This window comes from Taudactylus pleione, unplaced genomic scaffold (assembly GCF_031769625.1).
Source record: "Taudactylus pleione unplaced genomic scaffold, aTauple2 ptg000100l, whole genome shotgun sequence".
In the NCBI taxonomy this organism is placed as follows: Eukaryota; Metazoa; Chordata; class Amphibia; order Anura; family Myobatrachidae; genus Taudactylus; species Taudactylus pleione.
The window spans coordinates 12614936-12634906 of NW_028284502.1; the positions used below are offsets into that span (position 1 = coordinate 12614936).

Sequence of the window (19971 nt, forward strand, 5' to 3'; positions counted from 1 at the left end):
GAGAATATACAGACAAAGTGGGTTACTATAGGAAATATACAGACTAGGTGGGTCATTATAGGGGATATATAGACAAGGGAGTTACAATAGGAAATATACAGAATAGGGGGGTCACTATAGGGAATATACAGACGACCGGGGTCACTATAGGAAATATACAGACAACGTGGTCACTATAGGGAATATACCGACAAGGGGATCACAATAGGGAATATACTGACAAGGTGGATCACTATAGGGAATATAAAGACAAAGGAGTCATTATAGGAAATATACAGACAAGGGGTCACTATAGGGAATATACAGACAAGACGGTCACTATAGGGTATATACAGACTAAGGGGGATGACTATATAGAGTATAGAGACAAGGGGGTTTACTATGGGAAATATACAGACTAGGGCGGTCACTAGGGGATATACAGACAAGGGGGTTACTATAGGAAATATACAGAGTAGGGGGATCACTATAGGGGATATACAGACCAGGGGGGGTCAGTTTAAGGGATAAACAGACAAAGGGGTCACTATAGGGGATATACAGACAAGGTGGTTACTATAGGGAATATGCAGACAAGGGGGGTCATTATAGGGGATATACAGACTAGGGGGGGGTCAGTATAGGGGATATACAGACAAAGGGGTCACCATAGGAAATATACAGAGTAGGGGGGGTCACTATAGGGAATATACAGACTAGGGGGGTCACTATAGGTGATATACAGACTACGGGGGTCACTATAGGTAATATATAGACTTCTGGCGTCACTATAGGAAATATACCAGACAAAGGGGGTTTTACTATAGGAAATGTACAGACAAGGGGGCATTATAGGGAATATACAGACAAGGGGGGTCACTATAGGAAATAGGAAATGTACAGACAAGGGGGCATTATAGGGAATATACAGACAAGGGGGGTCACTGTAGGGAATATACAGACAAAGGGGGTCACTATAGGAAATATACAGACAAGGGGGTTACTACAGGAAATATACAGACAATGGGGGTCACTATAGGGAATATACAGACTATGGGGGTCATTATAGGAAATATACAGACAAGTGGGTCACTGTAGGGAATATACAGACAAGTGGGTCACTATAGGTAATATACAGAAAAGGGGGGTCACTATAGGAAATGTACAGACAAGGGGGCACTATAGGGAATATACAGACAAGTGGGTCACTATAGGTAATATACAGAAAAGGGGGGTCACTATAGGGAATATACAGACAAATTGGGTCACTATAGGAAATATACAGACTAGGGTGTTACAATAGGGTATTTACAGACTAGGTGGTCACTATAGAGAATATACAGACAAGGTGGGTTACTATAGGAAACATACAGATAGGGGGGTCATTATAGGGGATATACAGACAAGGTTTTTTTTTTATAGGAAATTTACAGACTGGAGTGGGTCACTATAGGGAATATACAGACTACGGGGGTCACTGTAGGGAATATACAGACAAGGGTGTCACTATAGGGAATATACAGACAAGGGGGCCACTATAGGGAATATACAGACTAGTGGGGTCATTATAGGGAATATACAGACAAGGGGGGTCACTATAGGAAATATACAGATTAGGGGGGTCACTATAGGGAATATACAGACTTTAGGACTCAGTATACGAAATATACAGACAAGGGGTGTCACTATATGAACTGTACAGACTACGGTTGGTCCCTATAGGGAATATACAGACAAGGGGGGTTACTATAGGAAATATACAGACTAGTGGGGGGGTCACTATAGGGAATATACAGACTACAGGGTCACTATAGGGAATATACAGACAAGGTGGAAATTATAGGGAATATACAAAGGGGTCACTATAGGGAATATACAGACAAGGTGGATCACTATAGGAAATATACAGACAAGGGGTTCACTATAGGGAATATACACACTCTCACAAATTACCGTCCTATCTTCCAGCTCCCATACCCCTCCAAGCTACTGGAGAGACTTGTCTACACCCGCCTCACACGCTTTCTTAACACCAACAACTTAGTGGACCCACTTCAGTCTGGCTTTCGTTCCCAGCACTCCACAGAGACAGCACTGACTAAGGTAGTAAATGATCTGGTCACTACCAAGGCTAAAGGCCATTACTCACTCCTAATTCTTCTAGATCTCTCTGCTGCTTTTGACACTGTTGACCACTCTCTTCTCATACAAACATTACAATCCCTAGGTCTTAAGGACACAGCTCTTTCTTGGTTCTCTTCCTACCTATCTGATCGCTCTTTTTCTGTTCGTTTTTCTGATTCTGCCTCCTCTTCGCTACCTCTATCAGTTGGAGTACCGCAAGGCTCTATTCTCAATCTATACCACCTCTCTTGGCAAACTAATCCGTTCTTTTTTCAGTACCATCTGTATGCGGATGATACTCAAATCTACCTATCCTCTCCATATTTATCACCATCTGTATTGGTCCGTGTCACTGAATGTATTTCTTCCATTTCATCTTGGATGTCATCTCACCACCTGAAACTTAATATTTGTAAAACAGAAATTAATTATATTTCCACTGGCCAATAAAAGTTACCAATCTGATCTCTTTATCACTGTTGATAACTCAACAGTCCACCCCGCCCCACAAGCTCGCTGCCTTGGTGTCATCCTTGATTCTGAACTGTCCTTTGTTCCCCACATTCAATCTGTCTCAAAATCATGTTACATACATCTAAAAAACATATACAAAATTCGACCATATCTCACACAAGACACTGCAAAAACTCTAATCCATGCACTCATTATTTCCCGCATTGACTATTGCAATAGTCTCCTTACTGGTCTTCCCAAAAACAGGCTATCGCCATTACAATCCATTATGAATGCAGCTGCGAGGCTTATCTTCCTTGCCAAATGTTCATCGTCTGCTGCCTCGCTCTGTCAGTCCCTCCATTGGTTGCCGGTTTTCTACCGTATTCAATACAAAATACTGTTACTTACACATAAGGCCATTAACCGAATGACACCAACATACATCTCTTCACTCATCTCAAAATATCTCCCAACCCGACCTCTTCGCTCAGCACAAGATCTGCGTCTCTCATCCCCGTGCATTACTTGGTCCCATTTACGGTTACAGGACTTTCTTCGGGCTGCACCCACTCTATGGAATGCCTTACCACGCACAATAAGACTTACCTCTAGGCTTCAATCCTTCAAGCGTTCCCTGAAAACTCACCTCTTCAGGCAAGCTTATCAGACTCCAGAACTGACACATAACCTTCATAGCTTCCATGTCTTATTACATCCCCTCTCACAGTCCACACATAACCTCACATATTCATGGGTGCCAAAAGGGGGGGAGCGGGTACAAATTACCCCGGCCCGGGCTTGCTGGAGGGGCCCGACGGGGGCCCGGGTCCGGCACCGCTCCCATGCCCCCCTTACATGACAGCAACCCAGCACACGCTGCTGTGTGTTGGGCTGCACTGGGAGACGGCTCACGGCTGCTAAGAAGCAGCCACTGCAGTCTCCTATGCCTGTGGGGGGAGCAATCAAGCTGATCGCGCCCCCCACTGGTTATGCGCTGGGCTTCGCAGGGCTGCAAAATGTGTTTTGTTTTTTTCCCCAAAGGGGGCGTGGCAATGCCTACCATGATTAGACCACGCCCCCTTTTACCTGGGCCCGCCGCAGCTCTCGGCGGGCCTGCACATATTGGGCTCTATTTACTACAATCCGCATATTGAATGCGGATTGTAGTGTGATATTTCCGAGTGAATTCGCATTGCGAATTCAGGCAATATCACAGGGATTTACTATAAATCCCTTGCAGGGACAGAGCTTGCGATAAAGCTCTGTCCCTGCGGATCCCATTCGCACTCTAGTCGTCTAGTCGCGGTATTTTCGGAAAAAATACCTCAACTAAGAGCCCGCGCATGCGCCGACCGACCACCGCTACTACCCCCCCCACCGACGCTAAGCGCCGCCCCCGGCGCTAAGCCCTGCCCCCCACGATCGTGGACCCCCGCGACCCCCCCTCACCCACCCCCCGCGACCCCCCCTCCCTTCATTACACTTACCTGCATCCTCCTGGCCTCCGGTGATCTTCTCCGGGCTTCCCGATCAGGTGATCTCCCATACTGCACTGGGACCCGATCACCTGATGACCGGGCCCCAGTGCACTGTGGGAGACCAGCTGACCGGAGAGGAGCCATCACCGGAGGCCCGATCACCGGTCCCTGGATTCAGGTAAGGAAAAAAAAAAAAATTTTCTTTTTTTTTCAGTAATCAGCTTGCGGTCTACTTAGACCACATAGCTGATTACTGGTACTGGCTCCCGCCTCTGCTCTCTCCGTTAGAGCAGAGTGGGAGCCCGGTAACCGGGGGAGACCCTGGATAACGCCACCTCCAGGTGGCGTTATTATCACAGGGCTTCCCCCGGTATTTTTTTACAATTTATTTTTAGTAACTTGCACACAGATCACATTTCCCATTACAATTATGGGAAATGCGATCTGCTTTACTAAAAATAAGTGATACTGGGGGTTGGAGTAGAATTTTACTAATTCTACTCCAATTGCCCTGTAATAACTACAGGTGAAACTAAAATAATGTGAAAAGGGTGTGAAAACACCCTTTTTCACTTTATTTTAGTAAAAATAATGTTAATAAATAGAGCCCATTGTCTTTTTTTCACATACTCCTGACATTTGGCAGACATTCCTATGTGACTGGATCATGCAGCCCACAAAGAAACTGCATTCTGATCGGACCAAATTGCAATATATAGCACCTATCCTTGTGTATCAATGCCTATTTCCCTATAGATTGTAAGCTTGCAAGCAGTGGCCTCTTACCTCTGTGTCTGTCTGTTATTACCCTGTTTTGTTCTATAAATATTTCCAATTGTAAAGCGCAACGGAATATGCTGCGCTATATAAGAAACTGTTAATAAATAAATAAAATATACAGACTACTGCGGTCACTACAGGAAATATACAGAGAAGGGGGTCACTATAGGGAATATACAGAGAAGGGGGTCACTATAGGGAATATACAGACAAGGGGGTCACTATAGTGAATATACAGACTAGGAGGTCACTATAGGAAATATACAGACAAGGGGGGATACTATAGGAAATATACAGACTAAGGGGGGTCACTATAGGGAATATACAGACTACGGGGGTCACTATAGGGAATATACAGACAAGGGGGTCACTATAGGGAATATACAGACAAGGGGCTCACTATAAGGAATATACAGACTAGGGGGTCACTATAGGAAATATACAGACAAGGGGGGTTACTATAGGAAATATACAGACTAGGGGGGTTACTATAGGGAATATACAGAATATGGGGGTCACTATAGGGAATATACAGACAAGGGTGTCATTATAGGAAATATACAGACAAGGTGGGTTACTATAGGAAACATACAGACAAGGGGGGCAACTACAGGGAATATACAGACTGCGGGAGTCACTATAGGGTATATACAAACAAGGGGGGTTACTTTAGGAAATATACAGACTAGGGGGGATAACTATAGGGAATATACAGACTACGGGGGTCACTATAGAAAATATACAGACAAGGGGGTCACTCTAGGGAATATACAGACAAGGGGGTGACTATAGGGAATATACAGACAAGGGAGTCACTATAAGGAATATACAGACTAGGGGGGTCACTATAGGCAATATACAGACAGGGGGGTCTCTATAGGGTATATACAGACAAGTGGTGTCACTATTAGGAATATACAGACTAGCCGGGTCACTATAGTTAATATACAGACAAGGGGGGTCACTGTAGGCAATATACAGACTAGGGGGGTCACTATAGGGAATATACAGACAGGGGGGTTACTATAGGAAATATACAGACTAGGGGGTCACTATAGGAAATATACAGATTTGGGGGATCACTATAGGGAATATACAGGCTAGGTGGGTCACTATAGGAAATATAGGTTTGGGATATTATTCCCATTAGCTGCTTAACAAATATGTCACATTTCCTGATGTTTGCTATTTTTAATAATATTACAGACTAAAACAAGTCAGAAATTCCAATATACTCTCTTAAGATACAGTAAAAGTCATAATTTTGTCATGCAAAATATTGAATTTGTTCTTTAAAAGCACAAAACTCAAACAAATAATTACTCCATCGGCCGTGAAGTGGTTGAATAAACCATAATGGGGCCTATTCATCATACCTTAAAATTCGATGGAGGTAATTACGTTTAGAACTCGCATGGAGTTCTACCTAATTACAGGAGGAAATCATCATTCCTCCTCTCCATAACTATCTATTCCGAAAAGCTGTCATTTTTGCGATGACACCTTTTCGGGAAATAGATAGTTTTCCCTCTGTACACTAACTTACCGCAGCTGTAATCTGTGCTGCACATGTGCTGTTACATCCGTAAAACCAGTGCATGCGCAGCACTAACAACTGCGGTAATTTTGTGTGCCCCCTCCACCCCCCTCCGCTCACCTCCCCCCCGTCTCCCGTACTTACCTTCCCGTGCAGCAGCCTCTGGCTCCGTCCTGCTGGTCTGACACGTGGTCTCCCAGCACACAGTACAGTATAGAAAAGAAAAAAAGAAAACATTTTATTTTTCTAAACTTTATTGTGTACTACTGGGAGAACACAGTTGTCCGATCAACCACCGGAGCCAGAGCGCTGGAGGGAGCTGCGGAGGACCTGTCCAGCTGGTAGCAGGTAAGTCTGACCTGCTATTCACCACCTCACAGTGGCGGATAGTACCTCCATCAAATTCCGAAAATACATAATTTTCGGAATTTGATGAATACCATAATTTCCATATCCCCATACTAATGTACTAATGTATGGGGAGTGTGGAAATTAATGCAGGGGGACTTAACCAGGAGATATCAGTAATATCTCCTGTGTTAAGTCTCTACATGAATACTAAAATAACGTTATTTAAGGAAAATGTCCTTTAAAACGTTATTTTAGTGTTGATGAATAGGCCCCAATGTCTGTAAGATTGTCTCCCTGAGTGTCCCTTACCAAGTTTGTGTACCTCCACCTCATACTTGCCAACTCTCCCTCATTGTCAGGGAGACTCCCTGAAATAGTAGCAATCTCCCTGTCTCCCTGAAGAGTCTAGCAATCTCCCTCATTTCATCCTTACCCCCATTATGAAGCTGTTATATTAAAAAACAGAGATATATATATTCAAATGGGATCATTAGTGTGATTTCCTTGCATTGGTTATTATAAGGCACAATGGGCCTGATTCAGACCCACTCGCGAGCGGCTGGCCGCTCGCAAGTGGGTCGATGTTCTGGACTGAGCATGCGCACGACGGAGGGAGCTCCGTCGTGAGCGTGCGCCAGACGCGACGAGCGAAGGAAAGTCCTTCGCTCGTTGTGTCTGATCAAAGAGGGCATGCTGTCGATGTTGATTGACAGCACGCCCCCTTTGGTAGGCGTGCCGGGGGCGTGCCTCCCTGACGGGGGCGTTCCCACGGGAACGCCTCCCGTCAGAAGCTGGCCCACTGACATCACTAGTGATGTCAGTGGGAGTGATTTTGGCTCTGATAGAGCCAAAATCACTCCGGAGCTTGCGGTTGAAAACCTCAACCGCAGGCTCCGGCTCGCAGTTTCGATGGTCGCGATGGTTAAGACCATCGCGGCCATCAAACTGCACGCTCGTATAGCCTGAGGGTGGTGACCTACAGCTATACGAGCATCCAGGAGGACGCTCCATTTTCATGGAGGCCGGCCCTCATTCAGAGCGTGCGCTCTGCTCAGAGCATTCAGCTCTGAATGAGGGCCAATGATCCCTATGAATTTCTGAAAAGTATTTGTGTGTTTTCATCAACAAACAGATCTTACTAACTGCTTTTGGGCTGGTTTACATGTGGATGTAAGTCAGGTTTAGGACACGCCTCTCAGATTTATCAGTACACACCCACTGTAACACGCCCTCATAGGTGCTGCTTTCACAATCTCCCTGAAATGCTTTTCAAAAGTAGGCAAGTATGCTCCACCTCCCCATGTGCCTCATTACTTCTGTGTGCCTATGTCTATAGTAATCAGTGACAATCTATAGGGAGTGAGGTGCAGGGAGTGAGGGAGGGAAGGAGGGAGTAAGAGGTACAGGGGGTGAGAAAAGGAAGTAGGGAGTAGGAGGGATGCAGGATGTTACAAAGAGAGGGGAGGGAGGGAGAGGTGCAGAGGCCAGAAAAGGAAGGAGGTACAAAGGGTGAGAGATGGAAGAAGAGAGTGAGAGGTGCAAAGGGTGAGAGATGGATGCTGATTATTTTGAATGGCCACGCCCCTTGTGATGTGACACCACGCCCCTTGTGTCATGTGACCATGCCAATTTTCTGGACACCTACGATGCACCCAAACAGTTCCTCCATACCCCCACTAGAAAATTCCCAATTCGACCACTGTTGTATATTTTACCAGGGCCGTAGCTAGGGTAATGCGGCCGGTGCCATCGCACAGGGCACCGCAGGTCAGGGGGTGCTGTTTGGGTCTGTCAAATTTCTGTTTATTATCATTCTTTCTTGTAGTTTCCTCTTATTTCATCCCCAGCAGCTCCTGGCCTCTCCTATCTCTTCCCTGGCCCTTCCCCATGAAGCCATGGCCCTTTTTTTGGTGCATTATGTCTCTTTTAAAAATGAGGGGGGCGCCAATGCTCTTTCTAGCACAGGGCACCAAAAAGTCTAGTTATGGCTCTGGATTTTACTACAAACTTTAGAAAACTCTAACATCTTGTGCATAAATCTTTCCCAGACCCCTTTCCCATTTCCCCCTCCTCACTTCCTTACCACAATGGAAATGACAGCTGTAATCTGGCAAGCAGGCTCACAACTTGGCCTGGCAAAGCTGTGTTACACCTAACCACTTTGTGCCAGTATTAGTGATAAATATTTGTAATACATTGAGATAAGTGATTTATCGCCACAAAGGGGCTGTTCACAATGAATAGGTTCCAAAACCTTTGATTTGGATCTGTTACTTTTATCAGACGTAAAATTCATCAAACTCCTTATATTTATTTATTATTTATTTATTATATATTAATCTCTTGATGATGACAGATTACACATATGGGGGTTTATTTACTAAGCACCAGGTAGTAAAACCCGGCGCTATCCATCGTGTTTACGCCTGAACTGTGAGAGGGTGACGATATTACTAGTAACACACAGCCAGTAACAGCATTGCCCTTATACACATTGGGCATAAACATGATCGGAAGTGACAGGACTTAGAACCTGGCTCGTAGTAAATAAACCTCATTGTAACAAAATGACTTCTATAAAGATGATAAATACATAATATATATGTATATATATCTGTGCAATGTGTCTTATTTATTATAGTGAGAGACCATAAAATATCAGACTTGTGGTTACATAGCCTATGTCCTTTCTATAGTGATGGCAGCTTCCCATGTGGATGAGCTCCGCTCTCCTGCACTGCCCCAGGGATGTTACAGAGGGGGAGACCAGCCAGAATGCACGCTGCAAGGTAGGTGGATTTCAGCCGATGACACTAGTTCTTTCAATGTATCTAGCTAATCAGTGTTGTGGAACTACAAAGCACAGCATGTCCTGTCAGAGGCGAAGCTGGAACTTGTACTTCTAAAATAACTGGAAAGCCTTAGGTTACACGGGCAATGTCAGCATTAATGGTACCTGAATGCACCTTAAGAGACGGGCGTTACTCATACAGTATGTTATGTGTGCACGTACCCACGTCCCATCGGCCCTCATGGGCCTCTACCATTGCATTTTTCCAGTGGGTCCTTCATGCCCCAGTTCCACACTTGATATTGTTTTTTTTATTTACTATTTGAACTTGCCTCCATATGCTGGCCTGGCCCCATCCCCACATAGTATGGGGGACGGGACACTGTAACATGTACTTGCTCCAGGTGCTATAGCTCTGCAGTCCACCTCTGGTCACAATGAGCCTTGTATAGTTTCTTGTTATATTGTCCCATTGTATCATTATATTTCATAATGGGGTCTCCAAACATCAGCAAAATGTTTTCCACCAGGCACGGGTGACATTTGCCCCCCCAGGGCCGGTACCCTGTAAAATGCATTGGACTGAAGGGTCACTGATGATAGCAAAGCATACCAGGCCAGTTACGCTTGGTCATTTATTGACGTCACTTATCTGTAAAGTAGACTCCAAGTCAATCACTCAGGCTCAGACTTGTGCTCAACCCCCATACGCTCTTTCTGTATTCCGGAATGGGGGTGTTTAGCAGTATAGAACAGTCTGTGTGGAAAGTGTTACACACAACTGGCATGCTGAGTGGGTTATTTGCGTTATATTAGGTACATGGCACATAGGAGTGGTGTATGTCAGTGCCCATATGTGGCCTTATCTGCTCTTGTAGTTACAGCAGTGATGCATTGCTGGTAATTACAGGGCCAGATTAATGTCTGTGGGCACCTAATGATAAAATTGTCAGTAAGATATACTGGCGATGTTATTATGTGTAACTACTCCCAGTACCACAAATGTGTTATACACAATGTAGTCCCCCAGTTTCCATTATCCCACATAGAATCCCCAGTTTATATACAGTATGCCACATATGCCCCCCACACGGGATGCAGTCGGGATGCCGACAGTCTAAATCCCACCCAACGGCATCCCAAATGTCTAATCCCGGCAAGGGTCAAATGACAGGTGTCGAAATCCCGATGCCTGTCATTTTACCTACGCTGGGAGCCCGGCATCCTGATCGAAAGGAAGCTGGGCACCAGGCGCGGACAGCCGCAGGGGTGGAGGGCTAGGTATGGGGCTCCCGGGGGGGACTTAGGGCTAGGCAGCCCCCCTGGGAGGGGTAGGCTAGGGGAAGGGGGGTCAGGGTTAGGCACCCCTAGGTGGAGGTTAGGGTTAGGCACCCCCCCAGGAGACTTAGGTTTAGGCAGCGGGGAAGGGGGGGTTAGGTTTAGGCACTTAGAGGGGGGTTAGGGTTAGGCACTTGCATATCTCCCAACATGATCCTCTCCAGGAGGGACACAATGCTCTGGTCCTGGACTTCCCTGGTAAGAGGTGGGGCTGCAGCGCACTTCAAAATTCAAATAGGGGAGACACACCAACTGTCATTTCACACACTGCCAAACATCACTGGCTGGGACTCACTGGCAGTTGGTGTGACTCCCCTATTTGAATTTTGTACTGTACTGCAGCCCCGCTGCAGTACAGTACAGGGAAGTCCAGGACCAGAGCATTGTGTCCCTCCTGGAGAGGGTCATGTTGGGAGGTTCAACACACGGGTGATGTAGCTATGTATGTTGGTCTCCCGTGTGTTGGGGCCCCTGAGCAACTGCCCCAGCTGCCCTGTTATTACTCTGTCTCTGTGTTACTGCTCTGTATGACAGCTATCACCTCTCTTGTAGACATTTATGTTTCTGTGCGGGGATGGGCTGAGTCTTTCCACAGGTGACAGAAAGCCTAGATGTGCCCCTGCCAGTACAGGGCTGCACATGATCAGAAGAGGCACCCGAATTGGCCTCTGTGTCCTAAGAGGCTGGAGCAGCATCGCCAGGCCCCTACCATAACTTTACTATGGTGCTTGGCAATGCCTGATCCACTGTACAACATTCAGACATGTGACATTAGAAGAAAATAAGCCCTCTATAGTCTGCAAAACTGCCCAATTTGGGTGAAATATTGTCCCCTTTGGGCTTTGTAATTTGGGGCAGATGGGCGATATGCTATCCTTCCCCTGTTCACCTCTAATCACAGTCAGATACTTTATTTCATACAAATATCTGCCTGTATGGCTGCTGCTAATGTCTGTGTGATGACATCACAGTGGCCCATTGTTACACAATAAGTGGTAAGCCAGGACAGCACACTAGAGGTTATCCTGTTGCGTGGTACCCCCTAGTGCAGGAAGCGTTGTCTGGAGCTGGTTGTTTAGTGTATTCTTAGTGATATTTTTTAGTTATTTTATTATTATTTTCTTAGTGTTAGTTTTAGGCATTTCTTTTCTTAGTATAGTTTTAGTGTTATATCTAGTTAGTATATAAGTATTTTAGTGTATATAGTAGTTTATTTAGTGTTAGTTTTAGGCAGTTTTCTTTTTAGAATTTTTCTTATTATCTTTAGTTTAGTATATTAGTGTATATAGAAGTTTAGTGTTAGTTTAAGTCAGTTTTCTTTTTATTATTTTTTATATTATCATTAGTTTAGTATTAGTAGTAGGGGAGTAGGGAATAGAGAGTAGGGAGTAGAGAGGAGGCGTTAGGGTGCAGCCATGCCCCGGCCAGGCACCAGGAGAAAGGTAAGTGCGCTGTTATTGTTATTTGTTACTTGCACATTTAGGATTTTTCATGGATCTCAGAAGGGGCGGAGCTCAGCTGAAAGGGGGCATTCTGGGCATAGAGAGTGGTGTTTTGTCCCAATTTAGTAGGTGTAAATGTTGGGAGGTGTCTGTGCCCAAGTCTCACTAAGATAAAGGGTTATGTATTACTTATAATTATTATTATTATTGCTGGTTCCCAGTGGTGGTAAATCGTAGGCATTACATATGAGCTGATGGGTGACAGAGACAGAGGGCAGATTCTGTGACCCTTAGTCACATGACGGTGATGTATATTTCTGTCTCCCACTGTCCTGTATATTGGCTGTATTACCCTCTCCTAGCACCTGGGGCATATAACACAGCTTGGTTACTCAGAGCATCTGCTGCCATGGTTGTGTGGTGGGCAGCAATGTGCATTGGTTGTATTACCCTCTCCTAGTAGCTGGATAAATGATTGTTTTAGTCCAGGAGTATATCACATACGGCCCTCCAGCTGTTGTGGAACTACACGTCCCAGCCCTGTCACAGTTCTGTGTTCCATAATAGCTGGAGGGCCTCATGTGGAACACCCTTGTTAGACTAAGTGTACCCGTATGCCTGTAACATGGGGCACCGATGAGTAAATGTCATTCTGTATCACACTGCTTACACCTAACAATGTAATATAGCCCCAGTGTAATGACTCATATAATCAATGCTGTAAGTACATTATTCTCTCTCTATCTCTCTTAGAGCCCACGTAAACCCCAGCTGGCAAAGCAGCAACTTGAGGCACCTGCTTGTAAGTACTCATCTCACCTTTTTTGGTCTTTGGGGAGCACTAGATACCAGACGTATGATATGGAGGGAGCATACTTACCCATTCTCCCTCATTGTCAGGGAGACTCCCTAACATACCAGCAATCTCACTGTTTCCCTGAAGAGTCCAGCAATCTCCCTGATTGCACCCTACCCCCATTACATATGTAGCTGTTCTATTACATTCATCATTAGTATCATTTCCCTGCATTGGTTATAAGACACAATGATCCCTATGGCTACATGCATTTTCTGACAAGTATCAGTGTGTTTTCATCAACACATAGATCTTACTGACTACTTTGGGGCTTATTTACATTTTTATGTAAGTCAGTGTTATGACACGCCTCTCAGATGTAGCAGTACACGCCCACTTTACCGCCGCGCTCATATCTGTCGCTTTCACAATCTCCCTGATAAGCGTTTTCAAAAGTAGCCACGTATGGGAGAGATGCACGTGTGGTGTCAGCCATGATTGCATTTTAGAGCAGCTGTCCCTGCACCGGAGCAATGATGAATTGCTCCTGAGTTAACTATCCACCGTGGCGACTAGGATATATTTACTAAGCAGTGATATCTAATTTTTGGGGGGGTTTCTGATGGTTTTGCACTCCACAGATGTTCTATACCCCACACAGATGGAAACCGCAGAGAAGCCAGAGTTTAACATACAATTGATTATCGGTTCATTCATAGATACCCCGGATTTACTAAGCAACAGTTCTAGAAACAACCTCCAAACCTGCCCAAATGAATGACCCGCCTGAAGCAATAAAAACCCATCAGTGTTGGGTCGCCAGCAATTAATAACCATCCCTGTAAGCCTAGGCCGATTGTGAAAAATAAGGTGGGTGGGGGGATGTATAATAGCAAAACCCACTATGTTTTGCTACTGTAATAAAAGCATTGCCCTTCCTTTGTGCTTAAACACGCCGGCTTTTACTAGACACTGCTTAGTGATTAATTTCCTGTAGCACCAACTTTTAAACATGGAGGAGGAAGTGCGATGGTCTGTGGCTCCTTCTCTAGACCCGGTGTCGGCACCTTGCATAGAGTGAGAGGCAGGGAACGTGTGTAGTGTGAGCCCAATTATTGGTCTGCAATGGGCACATCAGGATAGCAATTTATATATCTCTAAAGAACAACCTAGAATGATAAATATCACCTGTTTAAGGAAATATCTTATGCTATCATCTAGATGTTATTTATGAACAAGGAGGGTGATAGCTCAGTGTATACACACACACATATATATAAATATATATATATATATATATATATATATATACTGTACTATAGTCACTGAGTGTGATGTAGCTTACAATGTGTGCTTTTCCCTCCTCTCAGGTGCAGGGTCTGGAGTACTATGGACTATAAGGAGGTGAGTGTTTATCCCAAATATCATAGACCCCCTGTCTGCATGTAAGACTATATACAAATGAATATAAAATCCTGTAATGAGAGAGAGAGATCACAGCATGACATGATGGAGCAGAGGGAGGCGTGTACAGGTCAGGCAGTAGCTGTACCTCAGTAATGGAGGCATAGAGGCACTCAGGTTTACTTGTCGCTTCATATGACGTATATTATTGTTATTGTCACACCGGAAAAGCAATGAATGTGCCGGTAAATTTATATATAGATAATTCCCACTCTGTCTTTCAGGAATATGGCTCTCCTGTTCATAGTGGCAGTAGTCTGTGGTAAGTCCTTGTGTGTGTACATACTCACTGCCCCCAATACACAGACCTTATATCACTCACACAGAATGGGTATGACGTCCCGGTGACTAAATACTAACCCTAACCCCACTACACCCCCTAAACCTAACCCTTCCCCCACGGCTAACGCTAAGGGCGCCCCGGTCTTACCTAATTCGGGCTGGTGTCCTTTGGCATTCCGGCATCGGGATTAAGATAGGTGTCGATATTTAGATGCCTATCTTAAGTACCTTGTCGGGATTTCCTTGCCGTTATTGAGACCGGCGGCATCGCGGCCTCCGGTCTCATAACTACATCCCCCTCACACTCTCCAATGCCCATCACTTACTCTCTGTACACTTACACATATTCTTATGTCTCTTATGTTTAGGCCTTCTATTCTGCATCATATCAGGTCTGCTGACCATGTTAGCGAATCAAAGGACAATCTTACTGATTCAGGTAAATTGATTTCTTATTAGATGTCATTTTGATTACTTTCATTTCTCATTATCACCATTATTAATTACAGCTGTGTCCTTTTATACCATTGCTTCAATCGCACCAAATAGCTCCTCTCGGCGATCCAGGTCCAGGGTGACTCGGAAACGCGGAGCATCTTTTTCTGTCACAATGTTCATCTTAGTCACATAAATAAAACAAATGGTAGTGACAAAGCTGCATTGCTGGCACACACAGACCACTGGGGACTGGGACATTTGTACATGTGTGTGTGACTATGGGGCTATTCATTATCACTTCATTTCTACAAAGCTGGTGACAATGAACATTCTCACCTGCTTTGGTAGAAAAATGACATTTTGGAGCCATTCATCATAAAGGTAACGCAGGAGATATCACATAAAACTACTTACCTGTCACTCCCAATGTGGCACAGTATATATATATAGAAGGGCACAGTATATGTACATATAAATTAGGAGGGCACAGTAAATGTACATATAAATTAGGAGGGCACTGTATGTGTTTATATAAATTAGTAGGGCACAGTATATGTAAATATAACTTAAGAGGGCACAGTATAGAGAGTCCCACATCTGCGCGGGTGTGCGTCGCTGTAAAACAACTGGAAAATGGCTGCGGTGGCCATTTTCCCATCACTTGCACATGCGCAGTACAGGGAAAATGGTCGCCGCGGCCATTTTCCCGGTGACCTGTGCATACACTATAGACCTTGGGTGCAAACTAGTGCCCAGAGTCTATAACTTAAGTGCTGGCCGCGCACAGCTCAGTGCGCAGCCGGTCGGAGAGGAGGGGGCCCGTGTTGGAGACTGCACAAGGGCCCCCTCCTCTCTAGAAACGCTCCTGCTGGGAGGGATCCAAAGTGTTGTGCTGACATGACCTCATTGGAACAGACAACACACATATATCTACTCACACATTCATTGTACATTCTCAGTACACATCACTGTCTAACGCAGCAAAGCATAATGCAATTATACATACAAAGTGACTGAGATGTTACACAATACATTTATACATGTAAGAAATAAAAAGCCACACATATGTAGCCTACTATCCTGGTGTACATCTATAATGAGACTATAAATCTCCTAGTTATATGTGCAGAGCTGGTCATAGGTGTAAGAGCCCTGATGGGGACTAATGTGTAGCATCAGTTAGAGCATACTTACCTACTCTCCCAGGACCTGCGGGAGGCTCACGATTTTTCCGGTAGTCCCACTGGCTCCCGTAAGAGCGGGTACTAGAGAAAAGGACAGGATGGGGAGAATAATACCTGGAATCATGGTGTGTGAGGATGGGGCAGGGACTAGAGATGTAATGTAGTAATTTTGGTGATGTGGGGCCTAATGAGGCAAATAGTCAGCCCCCACCCCATCACCAGCCACCTGTATCTCCTCTCTGGGTTTCTCCTAGAGAGCATATTAGTAAGTATGCAGGTATGATTTACAGGCTAATTCCACTAATACTGAGTGCTCAGGAGTTACACAGAATATCACCTATCTGGTGTCCAGCGATCACCCGCTTTCTGGCCCATTCTGGCCATGCTGTCGCTGCCCCTGCCAGGCCTCTGTCATACAAACACTATGATGTCAGAGTGCGGTAATCACAGGACTACGTCAGACATTGCAGAAAATGTCCCGTTAGGTGGTTGTATTACCTTATTGTACTGGTGGAACTAGTGTTGATTGTAATATATATATATATATATATATATATATATATATATATATATATATATATATATTTCTATTAGAACCTGTCATTCATGTGGGGATTCTCACCTCCGTTGCCTTGTGTGAGAAGAGACATCTGGTGTCATTGGCTGAACTGCGTTGCTGCATAGTGGCACCGAGCGTCTAACTGTAGAAATGTTTCCTTGACCAAGTGTTTCGTGTTGTTCTGCTCAGTAACGTAACCGCTCTTCACCTAACATTTTCTTTTTAGAAAGATCTGCTGAGGCTGCAGGCGGAGAATGAGGATCTCCACAGGGAGGCTGCAATTCTGCAGGTACATTGTAGACTCTTGTGCATCTTACACTGAAGCTTGTGTGTACTGGCCACCAGTATTTATGTCATGCCATAGGGAGCAATGATCCTCATACTTGGAGTTTCAGAACTAGCTGATGAGTTGTTCTTTATTTAAACTGAATATTAAAATGACCAGAAGGTTCCATCATTGAGTCCAAGGCCTCAGTGGTCCGATGTACAGCTCACTCCATCTCTGGGTGTATTGGGTACAAGATGTTAGTTAGAGCTCGTTGTAAGTCAAACACTTGTTTTATGGTACTTTGTCAGCAGACGGGTTCTCTACCAAATTATTGATGACTTTCATTGTCCATGCAGATATAAACTTTACATAATGAGTTCCTTGTTCCCTGTGACTTGATAGGCTATGCTGTAATGAATATTAGCCCAGCCCACAAAATGAATACCTCCACCAGACCTCATGTACCACACACACACGGGTTCCAAAAAAAGCTACTTTGTCCCTGGTGCACCTATATGGCCTGCTCAGTGTACGGTGCCCACCTACCTTCTGGTGCATGGAGAAGCCTCTGCTAATTAGCTGCTGATAGTCTCATGCTTTGTAGATGATGTAGTGTAATTCTCCTGCTGTGTGGTCTGGTTGCCTGGTAACTCACAGACACTAGTGTATCTGGCCATAAAGACACACAGCTTACTGTGTTACCCCCTGTCATCGCTCAGATGCCTATAATACCATGATTTATACCTCTGTGCAGGGACAGGGATATTATATTCCCAAAGTGCCTCTGCTGGTACCTGTTATACAGTAACCCTGTCTCAGGCACACATTGAAGGAGGGGGGTTTATTCTTATCTACCTCTCCCCATCCAGGTATTGTGTATAATCTGGCACCATTGACCAGCCACAAACACTGCAGCTCCCCTGAGACGCAGAGATCTCTAATGCTGAGAAGAAGACTGCAATAGCTCATTTATGCATGCCTATAAAATGGCATTTATATGGTCTGCCACGCCTGCATCTTTCTAACACCCCTCCCCCATTACCTTCCCCAGACCCTGACTACCTGTCACTTACTTTGTGAGTGGTTCCTCTGTACGGGCGTATTCACAATGCACTCTCTGTGCATCTGTATAGCCACCTCCCAGTTCTACTGAAGAACCAGCACAGTAACAGGGCTCGTTGGCACAATGTGCCAGCCATTCCCCTTCAGCGCATGATGTCCAGGCAGATGCAGGAACCGTGGGGCAGCAACTTTGCCACCCACAGAGCCCGGTGCTTTGTTTGCCGGCACCTCTTGCACACCCCCTAGTTACATCCCTGCCAAGAATGCCCAATACATGTTATACACTATACGTCTATGCTGGCACTGCCACTCTGCGTAACACACCGTGGGCCTTACGGGTTGTTTGGGAATATTTGGGTGTGACGCAGAATCAGGTCCAGCATATCATTAATAGATAAAACATTTGGTAAGTGTGAAGCCGGTTGTAGGTAAATTGTCCACAAATGTGATATGAGGCACAATGTATTCTTCTGTGTAACATGTTATTAGAGCTCACAACAATATATTATGTTACTGCAAGATAACTAATAAACTAGTATTACATTCCGTATGTAAGTGTTACTGAGCCACTCATGGATCCTGCTTTATTTATCCACTTGGCAGATGAAAGTGAGCCACTTGCAAAAAGTACTGACCCTGATGAGGAGAGCGGAGGTAAGAGAAATAGGGCTATATTTATTAACATTATTTTTACTAAAATAAAGTTATTTTAATTTATTTAAGTTATTTAAGTATTTTAGTTTATTTTTTACTAAAATAAAGTTATTTTAGTTTCACCTAAAGTTACTACAGGGTAATTGGAGTAGAATTCATAAAATTCTACTCCAAGCCCTAATTATCACTTATTTCTAGTAATCAGATCGCATTTCCCATAATTGTAATGGGAAATGTGATCTGGCCAAAGTTACTAAAAATAAAATGTGAACCAATACCGGAGAAAGCCCTGTAATAATAACGCCACCTGGAGGTGGCGTTATCCAGGGTCTCCCCCGGTTACCGGACTTCTGCTCTGCTCTAACGTGCAGAGCAGAGCCCGGAGCCAGCCACAGTGATCAGCTGTGTGGTCTAAATAGATTACAGAAGAGAGAGGGGTCACGGGGAGGGGGGTTCACGGGGATCCACAATTGCGGCGGGGGGGGCTTAGCGATGGGGGCGGGTGCTTGGCAATGGGGGGCTAGCAGCGGCGGCCGGTTGGCGCATGCGCAGGGCACTTTTCATGGTATTTTTTGCGAAAATGCTGTGATAAGGCTGCAGAGGGGATTCGCAGGGACAGAGCTGTATCGCAAGCTCTGTCCCTGCAAGAGATTTGTAGTAAATCCCTGTGATATTGCCTGAATTCACAATGCAAATTCAGTTGGTAATATCACACTACAATCTGCATTACAAATGCAGATTGTAGTAAATAGAGCCGTTAAGAATATACTCAATAGCACAATGCATTATTAGATACAGATGCAGTCACATCAAACAGCCCCTCATGGTGCAACTGGTCCTGTGAGCCCCTCATGCTGCCGACTGGTAATGTGAGCCCCTCATGCTGCGACTGGTAATGTGAGCCCTTCATGGTGCGACTAGTCCTGTGAACCCCTCATGGTGTGACTGGTCCTGTGAGCCCCTCATGGTGAGACTGGTCCTGTGAACC

The 19971-nt window shown here is 45.0% G+C and overlaps 1 protein-coding gene across 1 annotated transcript; it reads left to right on the forward strand.

The window, feature by feature from the left end:
- The first annotated feature begins 2027 nt into the window (after positions 1-2027).
- On the forward strand, positions 2028-19031 carry LOC148526373 (uncharacterized). Its single transcript, XM_088470451.1, has 8 exons — positions 2028-2082; positions 9402-9494; positions 13030-13078; positions 14443-14476; positions 14761-14798; positions 15187-15257; positions 17226-17288; positions 18933-19031. The coding sequence occupies exons 2-8, from the start codon at positions 9417-9419 to the stop codon at positions 19029-19031; spliced, it is 432 nt and encodes a 143-aa protein (XP_088326577.1). The 5' UTR covers positions 2028-2082; positions 9402-9416.
- Positions 19032-19971: the final 940 nt, after the last annotated feature.

Excerpts from the sequence above, each read along its gene's own strand:
- LOC148526373 (XM_088470451.1), top strand. The coding sequence starts at position 9,417 with ATGTGGATGAGCTCCGCTCTCCTGCACTGCCCCAGGGATGTTACAGAG. Across the intron at positions 9,495-13,029 it reads GCCAGAATGCACGCTGCAAG|AGCCCACGTAAACCCCAGCT; the intron begins GTAGGTGGATTT and ends TATCTCTCTTAG. Across the intron at positions 14,799-15,186 it reads CATAGTGGCAGTAGTCTGTG|GCCTTCTATTCTGCATCATA; the intron begins GTAAGTCCTTGT and ends TCTTATGTTTAG.